The 23,899-nt window shown below is 41.6% G+C and overlaps 2 protein-coding genes and 1 non-coding gene across 5 annotated transcripts in view; 2 read left to right on the top strand and 1 right to left on the bottom strand.

Annotated features, from left to right (window-relative positions):
• The window catches only part of PIGU (phosphatidylinositol glycan anchor biosynthesis class U), a 79,168-nt gene extending 75,484 nt beyond the window's left edge, over window positions 1–3,684 (top strand). For all 3 annotated transcript variants that reach the window (XM_075846002.1, XM_075846003.1, XM_075846001.1), the window contains 3 exons: window positions 240–364; window positions 747–889; window positions 1,057–3,684. In XM_075846002.1, the coding sequence (XP_075702117.1) occupies window positions 240–364; window positions 747–889; window positions 1,057–1,170 (382 nt within the window). In that variant the 3' untranslated portion in view covers window positions 1,171–3,684. The remainder of the gene's footprint in view (window positions 1–239; window positions 365–746; window positions 890–1,056) is intronic.
• A 7,012-nt stretch (window positions 3,685–10,696) lies between these two features.
• Window positions 10,697–22,451, bottom strand: MAP1LC3A (microtubule associated protein 1 light chain 3 alpha). The gene is made up of 4 exons (XM_075846749.1): window positions 22,213–22,451; window positions 16,346–16,401; window positions 14,707–14,813; window positions 10,697–12,492 (listed from the first exon to the last, which is right to left on the bottom strand). Exons 1-4 carry the CDS (start codon window positions 22,250–22,252, stop codon window positions 12,330–12,332), a joined length of 366 nt encoding a protein of 121 aa, XP_075702864.1. The 5' UTR covers window positions 22,253–22,451; the 3' UTR covers window positions 10,697–12,329.
• A 271-nt stretch (window positions 22,452–22,722) lies between these two features.
• Window positions 22,723–22,795, top strand: TRNAM-CAU (transfer RNA methionine (anticodon CAU)). The gene has a single exon. It is a non-coding gene; the product is annotated as a tRNA-Met (tRNA).
• The last annotated feature ends 1,104 nt before the right edge of the window (window positions 22,796–23,899 follow it).

Below are 23,899 nucleotides of genomic sequence, written 5' to 3'. Positions count from 1 at the left end.
ACTTTAATACAGCAGGTCCGGACTAGGGTCGTTTTTATAAAAACCTAAATATCTCCTGATATTTGGGCATTTGTAAAAACGCAATATGTTATGTTCTGGCTTCCCGGGAACCTACAACCAGGATTCTATGATGTGAGGGTAATACAAGAGAAACCAACTTTAAAGGAGCTGCACTGTAATATTACATTGATGTTTTCCTATATTTTTCTACTACTTGGCTTTGCTTTTTGTTCCTGCAGAGACCACCCAGTGTTCTTGATGTTCATACAGATTGCAGTTATCTGCATCTTCAAATCTTACCCCACCGTGGGGGATGTGGCTCTCTACATGGCGCTCCTTCCCATGTGGTCTCATCTGTCCAGGTGTAAGTTTCAGGGAAAATCTCAGTGTTGCTTTATTAAAGTTCCATAGCTAAAATGTAGAAACACAAATATATTGGATTTAGAAGAGTCATTAGGTTTACTGATGTCCATACTCCAACAAGTAATCGCATCGGTGGGGGGTCAGTGAGCTTTAGCACATAAATATCAAATCTGTGTTGATGGCACTCACATTGGCATGAATTTGACTGCAATGGAACAAATGTGCCAGTCGAAGATGATAAACCACTATGCAATCGCTGTGGCTTGTCACGATACACATAGGGGGCAGTAACCTACACGTTTAGTTCATGGGATCTGTTCTCCAGTCTCCTGGTATATGTGACGCTTGATGAACTTGTTCTATGTCTTTTTTTATTCATGCAGTTTTGCGTAACATCTTCATAGTCTCCTGTATGCTGGTGGTATGTTCACTTCTCTTCCCGGTTCTCTGGCACTTGTGGATCTATGCGGGTAGTGCCAATTCAAACTTCTTTTATGCCATCACGCTCTCCTTTAATGTGGCACAGGTGAGTTTTGTTCATATTCTTTGTTGTAGAAAATGAGCTCACTTTGTTATAGTTGGCTAACTGTATTTGCATACAGCCAAATTAGACCAAAATTGTGTGCCCCATCCCCATGCTATTCTGTTACACTAAATAGGGGCGTTTACTGAGAGATAATTTTTTTCCTTCAGATTCTGCTGGTGTCTGATTATTTTTATGCCTTCCTACGGAGAGAGCATCATCTTCACCATGGCCTTTACCTAACCAACAAAGATGGAACTGAAGCCACTTTAATCTTGAAATAAAGCCGCGATGGGTACTAGTAGGTTTGTTTACAAAGTGGGATGTGGTGAGATAGGGGCAGTGCCCATCTGTGGAACAGACCTCCAGCCTGTCCGTCCACACATCCTAAAGGACAAACAAGGACTGCATATTAATACTTTTTACAGTTTAATGATTTTGACAAGGTAAAGCGGCATGGAAAATGTACTTTTCCCTTCTAACAAACATGCTGCAGTATAGATCCAGTATAGATCTCTCCTACGCATGAAGCATTGTTAAGAAGAGACCGTGGGATTATTGGTGAAGGTCAGAGAACCCACCGAAGATGACCGTTCTCCATTGGGTTTCAAGCGACGATTTTCTACTGGTATGTGAATTAGTCCTGGTGACTGCTGGCATAGGGGTAAGGAAAGAGATGTGGTCACAATATAATGCGGCATGTTTGGCTAGAAGGTAGGTGGACATTGGATCATATATGGATGCACGTGGTGCTGTAGTCGGACAGTCTTTCTGCAGATTTTCAGTTTTTTTTAAACACTCCTACTTATCCCAGACACTCCTTTATTTTCTAGGTATCATAATTAGAGTTGTACTTTATCTCATGTGATAATCGCTGTACAATGCAAATTATACTTGGCCAGATCCTGCGGTTCAACTCAGGATGATTTATTCTTGCATGCGTGGCCAAATAGTGTTTGGACGTGGCGTTTTTACTCTGTTCCGTGGACAGATGTTGGCCACACACAGGCTGATGGCAGTCAGTTTTCAGGTACATTTTTCCAATATGGCCATCAAAGGGGTTCCTCTGGCCACCATTGTATGAATGGTCGGGGTCTGACCTCGGCACCCCCACGATCATCAAAATGAAGGAGCCGCAGGGGTCCAGGTGGGCCATGAATGTTGAAGTGCCGGAGAACCCTTTAATAGTCCTCTAAATAAGAAAGTCCCCTATATAAGTAGAGGATTATTAGACCATTACATGTTGATAGTATTGTGACACAAGGTGTAAATTAAAGAGTATTTATGATCAAATTCATAAAATTTGTTCTATATTCGCAAATCCATAGCTAGAGCAGTAGTCCAATTTTATTTTTATTGTACTTGGAGATATTGGCATTTTTCTTTTTTTATTCTCATATTTGTCACTTTTGTATTCGCTTCTCAGCAACTGATGACCAGCAATATGGCTGCACTTCCTGCTGTCATGCAAAAAATGGAGCTGCAAATGATTAGCAATTATGACAATATCTCTGAGTAAATCAAACATAATTACCAAAATTTGGTAATCGCTGCCTATATTGTTGATATATTGCCATTTTTACGGTTTGGATGGAGATCCTCCTTTTAAGCTTTCAATTTAAACTATTTGGACTGTCTGACGTCGCATGATGGTGGTTGGAATTTTCTTTAAAAAAGGTGTCCATACAGTATTTGTGTGCTAATGAATATTGTAAAGGAGACCTACCAGAATAAACCTATAAAAGGAACTATAGTATATATTGAATTATTATTATTTTTAAATGAATATCTTCCATGCTGAAATATCGTAAAGTTACAGCTCCGAAGAACGATCTCCTGACGTTTCCTGTCCTGAGTTCCCTCATGTTCAGTGTTCTCATAGAACTCGCCTTTCATACCCTTGTCCACACACAAATGACAATATTCAAGCCAGTTCGGATGGTGGATGGTGATTTGGAGCCAGTGTCACCTATGAAAGCGCGGAGAGAAATCCGAATAGGAACGTGTAACCTCAAGCACTGATAAAGGTCTCTGTATACTAGTAATATTAGAAAACCGTATTCACAATTTCCATATACACAAAGGCCTTTTATATATTCTAGTAGGTCCCAATGATAATTAGTCGCAGAGAATACAGTCATCTGCTATTGTACTTATTCTTCTCTCCAAAATGTTAATTGGTTATTGGTTGCTTAACCCCATAGCTTCTGCAAGAGACCACAACTAGTGGCACGAATCCTTTTATAGCACTCACACCGAACCAATATGAGGTTTTATAGCCGCTAAATCTTTGCAGTTTTAATGATCAAGGAGTATTTCCAACATTTTAAAAACATATTTTTTTTTTTTTTTTTTTACTTCTATCCTTCCCCCTACTCAGTGTGATCGTAGATTGTTATATTTGGGAAATTAATCTTTACAACAAATAGTGACACACCTGTTCACTGGTTGTGTCTGGTACGACAGTTTGAATCTATTTAAAATAAATGGGGCTGAGCTGCAGTGCCGCATACAACCTGTTGACAGGTGTGGTGCTGTTCTTGGAAGAGAGCAGTCTTGTTTGTCAAATACTAGATAACCTTTTTAAACAGTTGGATACAGTTTGCAGGCCATTGCTGTTGTCTTCTCCTGCTGCTGTGGGGTTAAGCCTTTGCCTTTGCACTGGACATTGGCCTTATGTCTCTTTTTAAAGTATAGAAATATGCACTGTTTATATTTCTGTTATATTTGATTTCTGTTTGTATATTTTATTTATTTGTGGGAAGTGGGGCTCAAATAAATCAACTGTAAATGGACAACCGGAGTTTATTGTGTTTATTAAACTCTGTGCGCTACTGGATGCAGCAAATGTAAATGACTATACACCTATTATAAGGGTATGTGCACACACACTAATTACGTCCGTAATTGACGGACGTATTTCGGCCCGCAAGTCCCGGACCGAACACAGTGCAAGGAGCCGGGCTCCTAGCATCATACTTATGTACGATGCTAGGAGTCCCTGCCTCGCTGCAGGACAACTGTCCCGTAGTGTAATCATGTTTTCAGTACGAGACAGTTGTCTTGCAGCGAGGCAGGGACTCCTAGCATTGTACATAAGTATGATGCTAGGAGCCCGGCTCCTTGCACTGTGTTCGGTCCGGGACTTGCGGCCGAAATACGTCCGTCCATTACGGACGTAATTAGTGTGTGTGCACATACCCATATATACAAATCCAGAGAATGTTCTGGTAGATAGACCCAAGGAAAATAACAACTATGGCCATATGCACACGACCGTAATTCCAGTCTGTAACTACAGGCCCATTCATTTCTATGTCCGACGGACACCTTCCCGTATGTCTTTGGGAGGGTGTCCGTCGGACATATAAACATGCCGAGAAAATAGGACATGTCCTATTTTTTTATTTTACGGACCGTTTTCCTATACTTTATAATGGGAACACGGCCCGTAAAAATGGCTGGCTGTCTGCGGCTGACCGTTCCCGTAATTACGGGCACGGTCGTGGGCATGAAGCCTCAGTCTCTAACCACAGCTGGCAAGGTGAAGGTAGCGGCTTAACACGTTCCAGAGAAGTAGCATTGTTAGGCCCTGTTCACACAGTTTTTTTGCAGGCAGAAAATTTAGCCTGGAAAAATCCGCTCCAGTGTTTTTTTTTTTTTGTTTTTTTTTAAGTGGTTTTGCACCAGTGTTTTCTTATTTATTTTTTTTTAGCTATCCAACAGAAAGATGGAATAACCGCGAGCGTTTTTTGCCGAAAAACGCGTCAAAAATCGCGTTTATTTCAGTCTCCCACTGATTTCAATGGGGTTTTTGAGGCAGAAAACGCCTCAAGATAGGGCATGTCGCTACTTTTTTCGGGCAAGTGTTTTTTTTGTTCGCAGTGGAAAACGCCTCCACTTCCTATTGAAATCAATGGGAGTAAATTTCGCCCATTTTTTGCGGTAAAAAAACTCTGTGTGAACAGGACCTTAGGGTATGTTAACAAGGCATATGTTTGAGGCAGAAAATAGATTCAAGAGAAAACGGCCTCTGAATCCAGGCGTTTTTGGAGCTGATTTTCAAAGGGTTTTTATTTTTTGCAAGTGTAGTTTGTAGCGTTTTTAAAGCATATTTTGAGGTGTATTTTCAAGGTGTGTTTTTTGTAGCGTCAATGGAAAATCTTCTTGTAAAACACTTCACATAAAAAGAGTGGCGTGTCACTTTTTGAAGTATTTAAATGAACCTGTCACCAGCAATACCTGGTGAAAGTGGGTGAAAAATCATTGTCATCTAAGGTATAAATATGTTCTAAGTAAGCTCTGTAGCTTTAGTATTCCGTTTTCCCACGCCGTATGCAAATGAGCAGAAAAGAGTCAAATCTTCATCTGAAAAGAGTCAGATTTTTATTCCTCCAGCGTCTCAGAGTGGACTCCACCTCCTTCTTTTTGATTGACAGCTCCTTAGCCAGTCAGGGCCGGACAGGTGGCGGCGGTGGGTGGAGTTAAGAAGCTGCATCCCAGAGGGAAAACTAATTACCATAAAAGGCGGGAAGAGTTTAAACGACTACATTTACCTACAGAGGAGGACTTCAGGAGAGAAGAGAACAGGAACGAATTCTGGACAGCTGCGGCCATTGAGGGGTCAGGCGAGTTTGACAGGTAAGATGTTGATGACAGGATCCCTTTAAATTCAGGGGTGTAAAATTACACCTTGTCTGAACTACACAGTGTATTTTCCATTGAATTCAATGGAAGCGGTCTCTAGGTGTATTGCAAGTGTATTTGGAGGTTTATTTTGCGCCCAAATACACCTGCAATTTGCCCATCTGAACATAGTTGAACATATGCCATGAGGACCCCAGCTGCAGAAGAAACAGGGAGACTTTTTATTGTCAGAATAATAGCTCCATATAAAAGGAATGATTTCTGCCTGTCAGGGTATGTTCATACGGCTTAGCAAAATACGTCTGAAAATACGGAGCTGTTTTCAGGTGAAAACATCTCCTGATTTTCAGACTTTTTCGTAGCAACTCGCGTTTTTCAAGACGTATTTTACGGACGTTATTGGAGCTGTTTTTCAATGGAGTCAATGAAAAACAGCTCCAAAAAACCTCCCAAGAAATGACATGCGCTTCTTTTTTTTCGTGGGCGTCTTTTTACGCGCCGTATTTTGACACGACGCGTAAAATAACACCTCGTGGGAACAGAACACCGTAAAAACCCATGGCAAGCAATGGGCAGATTGTTTGTAGGCGTATTAGGGGCGTTTTTGTCAGGTGTAATTCGAGGCGTAAAACGCCCGAATTACGTCTGAAAACACTGCGTGTGAACATACCCTTATTGTTTCAGTATTGGAGCGAACCTGTCAGCAACTTTATGCTGCCCTCTCTGAAGGCAGCATAAAGTATTGACAGACACCCTGATTTCACTGGTGCATAGGGAGAAAGCTGTACATTATCGGCAGCTGCAGCTCATGAATACACCGGACTCCTTCCTCCGAGCGTGATGCGGGCACTGCTAACGTTTAAAATTATTAACAAAAATCACGTAACTATAATACATACGTGACAGACTGCCGAAATCAATGTGTCCATCAATACTTTAGGCTGTCCTGGTGGGAATAACCCTTTAATGATGATAAAAGGTGAAATCATTTATAAAAGTATTTTCATCAAAATGTTAAATGTTTTGTTGCAGCAGCCAAATGTGCAAAAGTGACAAACTGAAGTGCAGCCATATTTGTTGTCACTTTTAAATTCCCTTCTTGGAAATGGACAGTAAAATGAACACTTTATTGATAGAACATGCGAGCTTAATGAAAGTTTACCATCCGTTTTCAAGTAGCTAATTCAAAGGTGACCTCCAATATGGCTGCACTAACTGTTGTCTCTTTTGGAAAAGTAGCCACCCCAACAAAACCTAAAAATGGCAAAAGAAACCTATTTACCAAACCGTAGCTGTGGCTCTAACTTGTAAATTGCCAGTATGTGATTAACTACAATTTTTTTGGTGGAAGTCCCCTTTAAGGATATTGGTCGTAGAGTGCGTTAATCTATTCTTAGCCAGAATTTTGAATAGGACCATATGCGTGAGCATTGGTAAGGTCACTGTTCTGGTGAAGAATCGGCGTGCAGGGAGAGAAAAATCTGCCTCAAACTTCTAAACGGAATTATGAGGCAGAAATTCCGCCTGCAAAAAACTCAGTGTGAACATAGCCTAACACAGATTAGATTAGTAATTTACAGCGCTGCAAATGTGGTATTTTAGTGATATATTTATAGAAAAGTAGAGCTTCTTTAAATAAAAAGTGACAAGTTGGCTCCGCGACTAAGGCAATAATCCCAGTGACTGCATATTTTATTACAAGGATGGATCCAGTCTGTCACTTGACCTGCCGGAAGAATGCATGATAGCCCACACTGAAAATGATCCCTGTACTTGGGGATCACGAGAGGGAGTGTTTCTTCACAATGTTTGTAAGCACCCGCTGATCAGTATTTCTGGAATGTCTTGTAGCGCGTCTAACATCAGCACTTCACAGATATAGTGTTACCACTTGTGTGCTGCCTTTCAATTGCCATGGTGAACTTTTTCGGCCTAAGAGGATTTCCACCCAAAAGTTAAATTGCCATGTAGAATTCACTTTAACATCTATTCCCTAAAACATTGATTTTTGCGGCAGGCAGGTTTGGAACACTAAACCCCCAGCTGCATAACGGCATAAAAAAAATAACCGAACCTCCGGTTCAACATGTTCCGAACTATGAATATGTCAAGCGGAAAAAAAAGCTTACAGACCGCATCTGCGAAGTCAATATAACGAGCTAGAGATAAGGGGGGGGGGGGTCCTTGTTAAGAGAACCCAGAACTGGCTCCATTTTATATGAAGGCATGTGTACAATGGCCTATCAAAGCTGAACCATTGGGATCAATAGCACTTACTAAATGGTACTTTTCCTCAAATGGTAGGGGCTTGAAGAAAAGAGCCCCCTCATGTGTCTCCCTGTTTATTACCAGTCAGGAGTGTAAGTAAGATCTGTGTCCCCTCTTCTGAAGGTTTAGAGGTAAACTACTTTCCAGCCTAATGATTGTCAGTTTAAGATGCCTTTTAATGGGCCCCTGTAGTACAGCTGTAATTGTAGATTGTTACCGTTTCCTCCCTGGGACACATTGAATCCTTTTATTTTTTCTGCTGTAATCATGGTTGACAAAGTTATTTCATGGCTGAACATGCTCGGCGTAATCTACATAGATTCTGAAACTCCTGGACTATCGGGTGAACAAATGGCGGTCCAAGGGGTGCTGAGAATTGTAGCACCAGCAGGTAGACACGTAATCACACGGGTTTTCATCCTGTATGGCCAGCACACTATCCGATGGTTGGATACCGCAGTGCTTCTCAATCTGTGAGGTGGACCTTAGTGGTGAGGCGCCCCCCAGTGGTTAGTGAGGCAGTTTACACAGTAATTCTATGTTACACAGCTCTTTTTGTGGTTGCAGCAATCTGGTTTAGTAACATAATTGACTCTCTGTGCTTATTTTAATGTTTTTTATACTTTTGGCATGTACTGTATATGGCATGTGACCACCAATACACCTTTTCACAGCGGTCACTAACTGGCTTTATTCTGATGCGTGTGCCTTTTTACGGCACTGCATCAGAATAAATCTGCGCCGCCGAGAGCAGTTACATCTCCCTGCTCGAGCGGGTGGGATCCAAATCAACATCGATCCCACCCGTTTAACCCATCAATAGCGACCGCCGCATCTTAGTGGTTTTAGAGGGAGGGGGCACCCTCTCTCACCACATCCGTAATGCGATTGCAGGGTGCCAATGGTTTCTATGGCAGCTGGGGGCCTAACAAAGGCCCCCAAGTCGGCCTCTAGTGAATGCCTGTTAAGCCATGCCATACACTGACAGGCATAACACACTGCAATACAAAAGTATTGCAGTGTATTATAAAAGCGATCAAATGATCGTAAAGTCCCCTAGTAAGACATAAACGTTAACTTTTTTTTTTAATAAATAAAAATCCCAAGTAAAAAAAAATTTAAAAACACTTTTTTCCCCTTACAAAATGCTTTAATATAAAAAGACAAAAAAAAAAGAAACTACACATATTTGGTATCGCCACGTCTGAAAAGACCCCAACTATAAAGCTATTACATTCTTTAACCCGCACGGCAAACACCGTAATAAATAAATAAATGCCAGAATAGCTGTTTTCTGTTCATCCTGCCTTCAAAAAAATGTGGCAAAAAGTTGCATGTAGTCCAACATGATACCAATAAAATCTACAAGTCGTCCCACAAAAAAAAAGCCCTCACACAGCTGTATCGGCGGAAAAATAAAAAGTTATGGCTCTTAATAAGGCGACACAAAAATAAAAAAATTTTGAAAAAAAAAATGTTTTTACTGTGTAAAAGTAGTAAAACATAAGTAAGTAAAGTATATAAATTTGGTATCTCCTCAATTGTAACGACCCGCTGACTGAAGCTATTTACACCACACGGTAAACAGTGTAAATTTAGGATGCAAATAAGGGTGGTGAAATTGCTTTTTTTTTTTTCTATTCCCCTCCCCCCCAAAAAAAGTGAATCAAATTATATGTACCCCAAAATGGTGCCATTAAAAAAAAAAGTGCTTATACAGCTATGTTGACGGAAAAATAAAGTTATAGCTCTTTTGAATGCGACGATGGAAAAACTTAAAAAATAGCTTCATTCCTCCAGCATCTCAGAGTGGACTCCACCTCCTTTTTTTTGATTGACAGCTCCTTAGCCAGTCAGGGCCGGACAGGGTGGGGTTAAGAAGCTGCATCCCAGAGGGAAAAATAATTACCATAAAAGGCGGGAAGAGTTTAAACGACGATATTTACAGACAGAGGAGGACTTCAGGAAAGAAGAGAACAGGAACGAACTCTGGACAGCTGCGGCCATTGAGGGGTCAGGCGAGTTTAACAGGTAAGATGTTGATGACAGGATCCCTTTAAAGTTCTAGTAGAAAAAGATTTAGAACCCCCGGTATAGTGTTGGTGTTGCTGCCCTTTTAGTGAGGGAATTGTTGGATTTCTGATTTCCTACAATAACTGTGACATGTCAGGTGACAATTTTATGTTGCATATGCCCCTTAAAAATCACAAAATACCATCGCTACCTTTGGCGACAGGTCCTCTAATGAAGTGTATTTCCACTACACACAGGCAACTCGGATCTATCACATAAAATATATATATTTAAGGAACATACCAGGTAAAACGGATTGTGTTATGCCTAGTAGAGCGTCTTAGGGTGGTGCATGATTTTAGAATTCAAAGTAAATAGAGAAGTCGTGCACCGCCCAGCAGGCCCTGTACAGCGTTTTAGTTTTACCTGGAGAGTTCCAATATAAAGTAACTGTCGTTTCCTAAAACTATTGACGTGTCAGAAGTATTGGTCGGTGGGGGCTTGGGTGCTGAGACCCCACTGATCGCTGAAAGCTAAGCGACACTGCCCCTTCTGTTATAACGCCGATTCTTCTCGAAAGGGCAGGGTTAGGTGAAAACGGGCTCATATACTTCTATGAGCTTGTCTTCAGCGATCCCTGACTCTCCAAGAAGAGGAGAGATGAGCCCAAGTGTTATCATTACAGCTAAAGGGGCACCTGGCTCTGCTGAGCGCTTCTGCCCTTTTTGTTTCAGCAATTGGTAGGAACCAAGACCTCTACCCATCAAAACTCCTGAAATGTCACTATGACGTCAAAAGCTTTATGACATGACCGTTACTTTTTAGAAGTTGTCACGGTGACCAGTGCCAGTTTATTGACCAAGCAGGAAATTGCACGGCTGCCGCATTTTAAATTTTTATTCATCTTTATACATCTGGAACATCCCTCTTTATATACACATCAGCTTTTATACATAGATTTTTTTATTTTTTTTACATTTTGCAGGATTTTAGAAGGGTGTTTGGTTATATTAACACTCAGCATATTTTTCAAACATAAAAGAACGGGTAATGATTGAGAAACAACAGGTAACAGCACTAAAGAAATAAACATAAAATCAGCATATTTCTAACAGGACAGGTTAGGACCTGTACAAAACTATAAGCAATTTTCGCTAGAAAGGTTTGCCGTGTCAGATTTTACCACGTAAAATGAATCCGATTTCAGTTTAACCCTAAAATAACACAATCGACAAACGAGTTGACTTCTGACATGCCACTCCTTATGTACTGCTGACATAGGCCTCAGTCATTCTTGATATAAAATGGCATACACATACAGTGAATCAGTTACGGGTTCTGTCAGCTATATGGGATAATGTAGGGCTAAGATCAGACAAGTGACTGGCATTATAGATGTACATTGTATTTCAGGAATGCCATGGGCTTCCTATTGATGTTCACGACTAAAATCCCAGAACCACAAGCTCCCACTAGATTGCCAGAAAGCAGAGGCAGCTAATGGTTCCAGAGTTTTAGCCATTTACTACCATGAGAAGTACACGGTGGGCTTCATTATTCATAGCAGTGTAAGGGCCTGTTAATATCACCGTTGCCTTTCCGCTGAGGGGTTAACCCGACGGAAGCCTCCGAAGGAACCCCTCAACGGAACATAGGCTGTGTTCACATCACAGTCTAACAGAGAAACTGTCCTTGTTGCCTATAGCAACCAATCACAGTGCAGCTTTCATTTTTTAAACTACTCAGTAATCATGAAAGCTGCACTGTGATTGGTTAATAAGGATAATTTCTTTTAGACCACTTTAATAAATGAGGCCCACTTGTGTGAACAGGGCTGTACAAATGCCAGAAACAATAGATGTTCCTGTATTTTTCCTATTATCCTGTATGAAGTACTGAGTAAATCGCAGAATGCAAAGTAGTATAACCTAGTTTACCAGTAAATGTGAACAGGGCCTACGTTTTTACATCAAGGCCTCATTCTGGCAGTAATATGTTCGCACCTAGGAACTTCTTTCAGATTTTACAGAAACAACATGTATGTTAAAAATGGCTGGAAGGGATAGTCTGAATGATGGCCATTTGTCAAACCACAAGACACACTGTGCATACAGACACATAAGCTAAGGGGTCCTTGCTGCACAAAACATGTTGACAATATATGCGTCACTTACACTCTAATTGGGTCCCCCAGCCTAGTAATCAAGGATTAGAAAAGGTTTACGTCTAACAGGGGGGCTCAATGGTGTGGAAGCATTAGCATGTGCAGGGTAAAGTGTAATTATGAGTTCAGGTCATGGAAGCAGGAATGGGAGAACGAGTGCATATGGGTGGCTGAAGAGCTGCACACATGTAGACGTGCAAAGTCAAGTGGAATGTACGTGAACCATATTGGAGAGTACGTATGTGCGTGTGAATGCATCAGGGTAAAGAAAAGTGTTCAAAAGTTACTGTCCGTGTGCACAAGTGTTACCGTATATTTGTTTGTCAGTGCACGCTCATTATAAGGGGGTATTCAGTAACCAAACGTTTCCTGTGAGGCGTACACCATGTACAGGAAGCCATCTTCATCTTTCTCCTGCTCATATATATCCAAGATGGCAGAGGATACACTAACCATGCTCCTCTGGTTCACCAGCAAGAAAAAAGCTTGTGTCGGGTTCAGCTGTAGTCGGCGCCTAGGGAAGAAAAAGGGAATTCAATGCCAGTTTAAATCAAGTGACTGAGATGAGAACAAAGAAGTGTGTAAGTTACTTTACACAATCTACGAACAGTACAGGAGTTTATAACGCTTCCTCCATTAAAGTGTATAGGACAGGGGAGCACACGTATCGTTGGCTTTTGCCATTTGCAGTAAGCTAACATGGCAACCATCCAAACGCTAGTGGTGATCTCACTTATTAGGCGGACAATGCCAGTTTGGATAGTTAAAGTCAAGAGGAGATAAAGCTAGGGCTCCAGAGTAACACAGGTGGCCCCCAGTTCTACCACGGATTGTGCATGACCCCGTGGAGATCTAGCCAAAGAGGAATACAATTTGTAATAATTAGCCTTGCATAAGATTAATCTCGCTAATTTTTGCCTCTTTATCGCACAAATCAATTAAAGCAAAATTAATCTTTTTTTAAAAAAAGTCTGCTATTCATACATTGTTTTGAGATAATTTACAATGAGGAGTAATATATGTCAAAAAACACATTTTCAGCTTTCTAGGACCTACTGTTCTCGACATATTCACAGAAGCAAATATGGCACCACTGGCTTCCACGTCAAGGGCCTTCATATCACACCAGGTGACCTGTATTAGCCAATAGAAGCTCGCAGGTACTTCATTCTTAGCCTCACTCACGTACACACAGTTTTAGACCAGGTTTCCATAACAACCAAGCCATTTTTCTTTAATCGACGTGTTACTTGCTGTAAATGAACTGTACCTATACTGGATTTGAGCAGTCTCATAAATTAAACTCTGCACTTAGACTAAAGACTGCTGTGGGAAAGCGCGTAGCTGCTGAAATCTCTCTACGGAACCAAGCCCGTGGATTTCAGCATTCTCATAAATTTAATCCCTTTCAGACCAGTCATGCCTCCAAAAAGGAACCCTGCATTTGAACTTTATTGGATATGTTGGCTTCATATCCGTAGGAAATTAAGTATTTAAACGCACGCACGCACGCACGCACACGCACACACCAGTGTGAAGCCAGGGAACTCTGCTATTCTATATTATAAACGTGAATGTCTGTTTGTCTGTCCTCTATAAACATTGAAACGCCTGAACCACTTGACTCCAAATTTGGTACATCGGGTGTCCGGGAAGGTTTTCGTAAATGTCCCAACCTTGCTGCTGTTCTCTGTTATCAGCTATTATGGCGAATGTCGGTTTGTCGTCCTTTATAGGTATCCAAACGCCTGAACCATTTGACCGCAAATTTGGCACATAAGTACATCGGGTGTTCAGAAAGTTTTTGGTGAAGGTCCCAACCTTGCTGTTATCAGTCATTATCACATGATCACAGTCCAATACTATAAAAGCGAATACAGAAATTTGCTTTTATAGTAAAGATGTTTTTATCTGGCAGTAGCAGGTAGTGCACTTTACAAGATAATCCTAGATGGGAAGGTACAGGACAGTGGTTACCCATAGCAACCAATCAGATTACTGATGATCAGGAGGAAAGCTGCATTACTAGCAGAGACTCCTCTTGCCCAACTGGAAGCTGATCAAATGCGTCCAGACTGCTGCTTGAGCTGCTGAAACTCCTCAGCAAACTCGGGCTTTCTCAGCAACAGTTTAGACAGGTGGCTCTCCGAAACGCAGAGACTCCTGCCCGAACCCAGGCAAGTCAGCAAGCTGATAGAGCGCATCATGTTCAGCGTGCTAATGAGTGGCTTTCATGCATGATGCTGTTTTCAATTATGATCCAACCATAGTCTATGACCAACTAGTAATAAAACTGCCAATGTTGTTAATTAACAGGCTCTGTCACAATCTTATGACTCAATTTCCTACAAGTTTAGCTGTTCGGTATTTAGGACGATAAAATTTCATTTAATTTTGGGTACTTTTTCTAGTATACGGTAAGTCTAAATTTAAATTATACCTAACAACAAACAATGTGATCAAAACTGCAGATCCTTCTTTTTGGCTTAAACTCCAAATGGTTAAAATAGAGCTGTTAAAAAGGAACAGATTACAAGGACTTTCTTAAAATGAATAAGGTCCGCACATGCCTGGTCACCTCTCCATTCACTCTCCACTTCACCTGGCGGAACATGGGGGGGGCGGAATAATCCTGAGGTATCCTATCGGACATTATAACATATCATGTGGATATGACATAATCATAACGTTGTGACATAGTTACATGTGGCATTAATATTTCCATTACCTGATGATCTTCACTAGCTCACTCATGTTCACGTGATCCGGAACCAAGAATTTGGTTTTATCCAACACTGGTAGCTGTTTCTCTCCCTTGTATCTCTCAATAATGACCTAAATACAGAAGAGACACAAGTCAGTTCTTTGATTTATATGGGCTTAAGAAAAGCCAATTTATGGCTGAAATATCACTTTCACTGTATTTGCAACTTTTAATAGAATAAAGACAATGATCATTGTACAACCTGGTACAGTGGCTTTACATTTTTGGGATTTTGATTTCTGGGATACGGTGGAGCCGGGAGCCAATTTTACACACAAAAAACCATGAGTGGTGCAGAGGACTATTTTCTTTGATGTATGTAATTATTAATAGACTAAGGGCCTGTTCACATCAGTATTGCGTTTCCGTTCATGGGTTCTGTTGCAGCTTTCCATCGGAGGAACCCATGAACGGAAAGGCAAATGGAAACTATAGCTTCCGTTTGAATTACCATTGATTTCAATGGTAATGCTTCTGTTGCAAAAGTCGACTATGCTATTGTAACTGCTAAAAAAATAGACCCCTTACGGAACGGAAACAAACGGAAACCATTTGCAACAGAAGCATTACCTTTGAAATGGTAATGCCAACGGAAGATATGGTTTCCGTTTGCCTTTCCGTTCATGAGTTCCTCCGACGGAAAGCCGCATTGGAACCCATGAAAGGAAAACCAACGCTGATGTGAACACAGCCTGACATAATTATTATGGAAATCGAGAACTACCATGCAGTGCAAGGATAGGACATTGTTTATAGTTTACATAAACATAGACCAACTGCCTTAACATGGTCTCTCTGGAAGCAGGGCAGTATGAACACAAAGTAACTTATCAGATTACTTAATAAAGTATACAAGGCTCACACAGTGGAGGCGGCCGGCATTATTTTATTAAAGTCATGCAGCCTATCAATTCACCAAGGATCAGTAACATCACTGATGCATGGAGGCTTTTGTACTGTAATACAAATGTCATACCAATGCAAAATCATAAACCAGAAACACACAATTTTATTATACAACTGTGTTCATAATAGACGAATTACATAATGACAAATTACTGAGATGGCAGCTCCATAAATATAACAATAGTGAATTTTTGGCTGAAAACCAATGGTTGATTATATGGCCTAAAATGCATTTCCACCCATGAACATCATTTTGTTTTATTTTAATCTATATAGGTTAATAATTCTGTGCAGATTAATTTCTTAATATATCTTAATAGCGGTCGGAGCTCTGTTTTTCTATATATATAGAACTCCAAATCTCCTGCATTAACAAAAGCATAAAATGCTGGATTCCTGCAGCCACCACTAGAGGGATAAATGCATACTGTTACAGTTATACAGTACATTGAACTCAATGATAACACAGTATGCAATAAACTCCCATGTTCCCTCTAGTGGTGACTGCAGGTATCCAGCCTGTTATGCTTTTGACTATGCAGGAAATTTGGAGTTCTATATAGAAAAACAGAGATATATTAAGAAATAAATTAGCACAAAATGTTGGACCTAAAAATGGACATGGTGATAAACGGCAGAGATTCACTTTCAGATGCCCAATGCTCTGTTCTTAATATTACTAATGTAGAATACTCACTGGGATTTTATTGGGATGTTGCTCACGGATCTGACAAACCTCAGCACATCTTTCAGCTAGAAACAAAAAAGAATATAATTTGTGCTGGGGCAGACAAAAAATTCAGGAGAAACCAGTTACAGTAGATTCAGACCATAGATGTAAAATTGTGTATTTTGTATTTTTCATCCTCATAGTTACCACCTGGTACTTTCACCACTAAAATTATGGGCAAACTTGTGTGAATCCCAGGTAAAAAAAAACAGCAACAAGAACAGAAGATTATGTTAAACATACATGTTCAAATAACTTGGATTCAGGCCTCATGCACACGACCGTAGCCATGTGCACGGCCGTGATTTTCGGGTCGGCCAGCCGCGGAGTGTCACCCGCGAGCCACCCTCCATTATTTTCTATGAGCCTGCACCACAGCACACGGCTGTAATAAGACATGTACGCTCTTTCTGCGGTCCAGGCTCCTGGGCCATGAACGGACCATGGAAACCACAGTCGTGCGCATGGGCCCATAGAAATTAATGGGGCCGCAATTCTCCTGTGGGTTTTCAGGAGAATTGCGGCCGCAAAAGCACGTTCGTATGCATGGGGTCTAAGTCACCATGAGTGATCACCCCTGCATTTAACGAAAAGGAGAATTTATTGGACAAAATAGATTTTTCTCTGCAGATGGTCACCCCCAAACTCCTGATTGGCGTTGTAAGAGAACAAGCTATATATGCTCAAATCATCCATCTTGGCCAATCTACCGAGAGGGGCACGCAAGTTAATATAGTTGATATAGGGTGTTTAACCTTCATTAGGGCATCGGAAAACATACATGAATTTCAATAGATGTGTCAGGTGACAGATTAATTTTTAAGCTTAAAACAACTAAATACAATCAAGACAATAGAAACAATATATCGCCCTTTTTGAGCTTTTTTGTCCCAGAGATGAACCTGCCCCGGGGGTGGACATATACCAGGAGACAAACCGCTAACGAAGTCAATATGGCTCCAGATGTGGTGGAACTGTGCAGCGCTAATCTTTCCTCAAACCTGATGCATTAAAAGTCAATGGTATCCATCACGAGCTGTTAAAATAAGTTAGGGCTCATTCACACGAGCGTGAATCTTGTCCGTGTGCTGTGCGTTGAGGAAACGCACAGCACGCAACCCCATTGATTTCAATAGGGCTATTCACACATGCGTGAGTTTTCACACAGCGGGTGTCCGTTGCGTAAAACTCACTGCATGTCCTATAATGGTGCGTTTTTACGCACCTAGTTGCCCATTGAAGTCAATGGGTGCGTGAAAACCACGGACAGCACGTGGATCTATCACACAATGGATCTGTTATGGCTTGTCTAATGACATAAGCCATGGTCCAGAATTATGGCGCTTGTTTGCTCCTTTCACAAGGAGCTAGTATGGTGACGAGCGCTCGTTACTACTATCGCTCATCCCCATACATTTCTATCTTGTCGGCAGCGCGTCTCCCTGTTTACACAGAGAGATGTGCTGCCGACGACGATAATATTTTCGTCATTTAAAACAATACAATCAGCCGATCAGCTTGTTCATCGGCTGATCGTTTCCCTGTTTACACAGAGCAATTATCGGGAACGATCGTTCTGTGAACACTCGTTTGCGCAATAATTGACCTGTGTAAAAGGGCTCTAAGCCTCCCTTATATGCTATGCATAGCTATGCTTCGTACTGTAAACACCATTGGGGACAGGGACTGATAGGAATAGAGATAATCCCTGTACAGTGTTGCGGAATATGTTGGCGCTATATAAGCAACAGGAAATAAATACAATGGATCGGAACAATTAGAAAATTGCATTTAGAAATGAGAAAAAAAAAACAACACTATATAAATTTAAGCTCTTAAAACGTGGTTAAAAATCAGATTTAGCAATTTGTTAGGTATACTTGTCTCTGGGAAAGCTGGGGATTTAACATGGTTGCCATTATAGCTGACAAATAAAATGTCACACAGCTTTTCTAAACTGCCAAAATAGGAAAGTTCTGCGGTGTTACATCTGCATAACATATGCTGCTCAGGACTACTGGAGTGACAATCCCAGAGGGAGCTATAATGGTGGCCATATTGGATGTCACTCAGCTCCTGCCTGACTAGAGCAATACACGGTGATTCTGCATTTTTCTTCAGGGGAAATGCTAAAATAACCCTCTAGCCCGACACAAAATATTAGTCAACCTGATGTTTTATAGAAGTTAAAAGAGATGCAATGTTCATGATTGAATACAAGGCAAGGAGGCCATAGATTAAAATAGCTGCGTGTGGAGGAAGGGAGCAGGGCGTCCTGTTTGGCCTCAGGAAGGATATGCACTGGATAGCTGCCACGCTCTTCTGTGTCGATATCAGGTGTATATAGAAAACGTCAGTAAGAATAATATACAATAACATGTGCAGCGATGCCAGGTTCAGGAAAACATAACAGGGATATATCATTGTAAAACAAGTCATAAACAGCGACGTAAAACCATAAGCACAACAAGTGTGTACACAATAGGGCACATCTATAAAAAAAAAGTGTCATTCACTCTCTGGAAGGCTCTCTCGCAGGCCCTGTTTACGGGGGGGATTTAGTGGAACTGTTACCAGGGGCTCTCTGATGTCCCCCGTTTACCCAGGAGGGGGCTCTCTAGTGGGCCCCGTTTAACCAGAGGGGCTCCCTGTTGAGCACTTTTTTCTACGAGGGGAGCTCCATAGCAGTCCCTGTTTACCATGGGGGCTCCCTGGTGTTCCCTGTTTAACAGGGGGGGGGGGGGCTCCTTGGTGGGCTCTTTTTACCGGGAAGGAGGGGCTCTCTGTGGGGACCTTCTACATGGGGCCTCTTTGGCAGGCACTGTTTATAAGTGGCCCTCTCTGGCAGACTGTTTACAGGTAATCCTCTGTTGATGTGTGGGGGCTCTTTACACGGAGAGCTCTCTGGCAAAAATTTGTTTACCGGGGGGCTCACTGCTGGGCCATGTTTACAAGGGTGGCCTATGGCAAGGCCTGTTTATATAAGGGGGGCCCTTTTACAGTTGGAGCCTCTCTGGCAGGCCCTTTTTACAGAAGGAAGCACTTTCACCCCATCCCAGGTCGGAAAAACACGACATTTGTTAAACACCCCAATCCAATCTCTAGCAGGAGAGAAGGGAGTCATGAACCTGCGGCCGGCTCTCACGACTTTGTTTGCTAACACTGACAGGTTCACACCACCATGTGGAATAGAGTTGAGGCACAAGCTCACCCCATGTCTCCACAAGTTGTTTACAAGAAATTCTATACGCAAGAGACAGAAATGGAAGCTCTGGGTTTCTTTCCTCGGTATAAACAGCATAGCCTCTTGTAAAAATACCATCTGGTCAGCAGGGCATGCTGTAACCTGTAGCTCGACAACAGGTGGCGAGTCACAGGCAGAGTATTGGGCAGCCAATATTTTCATGAAACTTAGGTCTATCATCTCTGTAAATGCAGTTTCAGCTAATGGCAGGATTGTTTTGTTCTGATAAATAAGACACGTGAAATCTCCGTCAGAAACAAATGTAAATAGTCTGTAAATAATTAACTGGGGATGAAGTCTGAAATGCCCCAGGAAATGCAGATTATTCTAAAATAAAACACCTGGTTTAACGCATTTAAAGAAACCGCAGCCTAATATTGTGCCTTATGTTTGATGAAGAGCAAACTAGGGGTGCACCTATGGTACGGACATCCCGTAATAAAGGGGTGTGTATATAAAATATACTTTCAGGGTCGATTTAAAGTGATCACTCAAGATTCCAAACTTGATTAATCACAGGAAGAACAACAAATTTGCGAATAACAAGGGGATAAACACCACGTGACAGCGGCGCTGGCGGTAGCACCTGTTATTAACCGGCACCTATAGGTGTAAACATCCTGACCTTATATTTATTACACCACTGATGACAGTACAGATTAACCCCTCCTATGCCTGCATGTCAATGGGTTCATGTGTACTACAAGACCTGAGAGGTGCTGAATTATCAGATATCCTGGATTATATGCGCTCATAGGCCTCATGCACACGACCATGCTCGTAATTACGACTCATAATTACGAGCACGGGCGGCCACGGGCAGCCGGCCGCTTTTGCGAGCCGTGCTGCCATTATAAAGTATAGCAGCACGGCCCGTAAAATAGAAAATGTTCTATTTTTTTAACGGCACGGGCACCTTCCCGTGAGAAAACGGGAAGGTACCCGTGACTAACAGAAGTATATAAGCCCGTTATTGCGGGTCGTAATTACGGGTGTTTTTACGGTCGTGTGCATAGAAAAGTATTTTTATAAAACGACCTGCAAGGGTAAAGAGCATCCAAGGAGACAACACAATATAAATTGTCAATATAACAAGTATTATCCCAATGTTTTCTACTCAGTCTTCTGGGATGCCAGATGACACGACGGTATATTTCATCCGTAATTACGGACCCATTCATTTCTATTGGCCACGGACACCTTTCCGTATTTTTACGGATGGGTGTCCGTGCTGAAAAAATGATACAACCTTTCCTATTCTTGTCCGTAATTACGGCACAGACTCTCCCATAGACGCCTATGGGCGTTTCCGTAAATATGGACGGCCATGGATGTGCATCCGTAAACCGTCCGTATTTATGGAAGCGTTGGTATGCAGCATGTTGGTGATTTTTTTTTACGGATCCGTATATACAGATCAAATACGGGTGCACTACGGACCGTATTTGCGAATACCGTTCCGTATACATGGATAAGTTACGGATAACTACAGATCCGTATTTACGGACAGTATTTACGGATAGATGAAAATACGGTCGTGTGCTTGGGGCCTGACCAGAATTTCTGGACTTTTGGATGCCAGAGCCTGTTATCGTTTTATTGCGTCACATAATGAATGATCCATCACCCTTGTAATGAGAGGGACAAAATAAATTTCTGACATCACCCACTTCAACTAACAACAATCCCCAACGTCTATGATGAAATTGTGCAGCAGTTGTCCAGGTCTTAAAAGTTGGACTGTGTGGGGGTCAAAATGTTGAAATAATAACTTTCCAATATACTCGCTTGACCAATGTCACATAATCTACTCTTTGATGACAATCCTACATGACACTGCTTCGTCCTTAGCGACTTGAATGTGATGACCAACCTGCTGCAATGACATCATTTTGGACACAGTATAACCCCCATGGGCAGTGAGTGGGAACAGCGCAAAATCTAAGGTGAGTATACTGAACAATAACTACTTGTAAATGCAGATTCCAGTGCTGGAGACTGGCAGCCATCTTCCTCTCTTTGCCATTGGGCACCAGAAGCTCTGCAGGCACTTTAGTGAGAGACAAGGTGGATGTCGACAGGAGCACAGTCGTGCCAGCCACTAGCAATAGCATACATTGCCCAGCAGCGGCCTAAAATATTCCGTCCACTAATAACTAGCAATCATAAGACCAACATTTATTTGGGAATCTAAAGGACGCCATAAATAATGATCCCAAATGGAAATCTTCTCACAGCAGCCAAGATGAGGAAGGACAATGGGGTTGTCAACAGGCACAATATTTTTTTCTTAAAAAAAACACGTATTTTAAAAACGCAAACTATTTCGTATACGCTGGGCGACGTCGTGACTACTATTTTCTACGTGCCGCCCCATTAACTTATTGATCACGACTAGTCGATTGCCATCGACTCAAGAAACTTCCAATAATCGCATCGCACGGTAATGGTGCCATAGACACAACAGTTATTGATAATGATTATGGTTATCGATCACATGGTGTGATATATTGGTACGTTTATGGCCAGATTAGTAACAAACTGACATCCCTAGAAAGTAAACACATAACAATAACAATGAAGAACTCACCAAAGCTCCTCCTGTGTTTGAAAGGCCGCTCTGACGGCATCTTGGGCTCTAGTAGTCCAGTCTCCACTCAAGTACAGTCGTGTTCTTCAGATCTGGGTTTCCCAACGTCTCCTTTTCTCTCTGCCCTAATACTGCCCTCCCTAGTCCACGCCAGCCGCTTCTTAGTGCCCAGTCTCCTATGCCCGAGCCTTTGAGCTCACTCTGTGCTGAGACTCTGGAACAAACATTATGACGTCATCAAATGGGAGGCTGGCATTTTCTGAACGTGAAGCGCCATCTAGTGGTAATACGGGTACACTACAGCTTGTTCTCCGCCCTCCTGCTTATTAGTTCATCATGCGAGTCACTATGTAAAGATGTAGATATTTATACCGGGCAGACGAGAATTAGCCTATGGGATTATTAAAGTAAACTGTATATTGAAGGTGATCAATAATCATCGTTATCGAAGATAGAGTGCGCAGTATCGTGTGTACACTGAAGTACTATGGATTGCCACTTCCTCACAGAGCCTCGTTAGCGCAGTAGGTAGCGCGTCAGTCTCATAATCTGAAGGTCGTGAGTTCGATCCTCACACGGGGCACAGTTCCATTTTATTTGACTTTTTTAATTTAATTTTTTTTTGTTTTGATCTCCCATAATTAAATACTGCCTTTTGCTCTCAAATAGTATCGGAATACAGGGGAACTATAACAGCCTATTTTAGGAGTGTTGTGACAGCCAGGCCTATTATAGGGGCTCTGTTGTGCCAGTCACTATAAGGGTATGTGCACACACAAAATAAAAAACGTCTGAAAATACGGAGCTGTTTTCAAGGGAAAGCAGCTCCTGATTTTCAGACGTTTTTTTAAGCCACTCGCGTTTTTTACAGCTGTTGTTGGAGCTGTTTTCTATAGAGTCTATGAAAAACGGTTCCAAAAATGGCTGAAGAAGTGACATGCACTTCTTTTTCGCGGCCGTTTTTTTATGCGGACGTTTTTTTAAATGAATTTCCCTGTCTGTACCGACTTGGAGTGCACTAGAAAAGAAGCTTGACATGACAAGTGCTTCTTCTAAAGAGCCTGCTCAGTGTTCATGATGGCGACGCTCATAGCTGAAGGGAAAAAAAAAGCAGAAGATACTATTGTGGATATTATTTAAAATAAATATTAGGTCACTGTAAATTTGATGAAAAAATAAATAAATAGGCAGTTGGTGGGCAAAAAATACATCCAGTAAGTGGATACAAGAAGATATTTTCTGCTTATAGCCTGTACAGCGTGGATCATTATGTATTATCGACGCCGTGTTCAATACACTTGGAGACAGAGAAGAACTTCCATAAATAGACCCCTATTCGCATCCTGTAGGCACTGGCTTGTTCCAGTAATAGTCCGGCAATATTATCATAGAAAACGGAAAGGGAGTGTAGAAATATTTGGTCAGACATATTTTTTACCCCGACCTTCAGACCTAAAAACTATTCAAATATGAGCGCAGACAAAGACAATGAGCAGCGATCACCAGTATCAGTCCCCTGAACTTTGATTAGTTGCTATGGGCCACAAGGCCAGTTTTTTAATTCAGGTGGCCACCGGAATCACTTGAGCCAAAGCCAGAAGTGGATCCAAAAAGAATGAAAAGTTATAAAAGGAAAAACTCCTCGTCAGAAACCTGTGAGTTCGGGCCGTGAAAAACAGCCTGAGTA

The sequence above is a fragment of the Rhinoderma darwinii genome, chromosome 13 (assembly GCF_050947455.1).
Source record: "Rhinoderma darwinii isolate aRhiDar2 chromosome 13, aRhiDar2.hap1, whole genome shotgun sequence".
Lineage (NCBI taxonomy): Eukaryota > Metazoa > Chordata > Amphibia > Anura > Rhinodermatidae > Rhinoderma > Rhinoderma darwinii.
This window is presented reverse-complemented; position numbering and strand designations above follow the sequence as displayed.

What these genes read in the sequence shown, in the direction of transcription:
- MAP1LC3A (XM_075846749.1), bottom strand. Translation starts at nt 22,252, where the DNA reads ATGCCGTCAGAGCGGCCTTTCAAACACAGGAGGAGCTTTG. An exon ending in CAAACACAGGAGGAGCTTTG is followed by an intron (nt 16,402 to 22,212) that starts GTGAGTTCTTCA and finishes TTTTGTTTCTAG; the next exon opens with CTGAAAGATGTGCTGAGGTT. An exon ending in AACATCCCAATAAAATCCCA is followed by an intron (nt 14,814 to 16,345) that starts GTGAGTATTCTA and finishes TTCTGTATTTAG; the next exon opens with GTCATTATTGAGAGATACAA.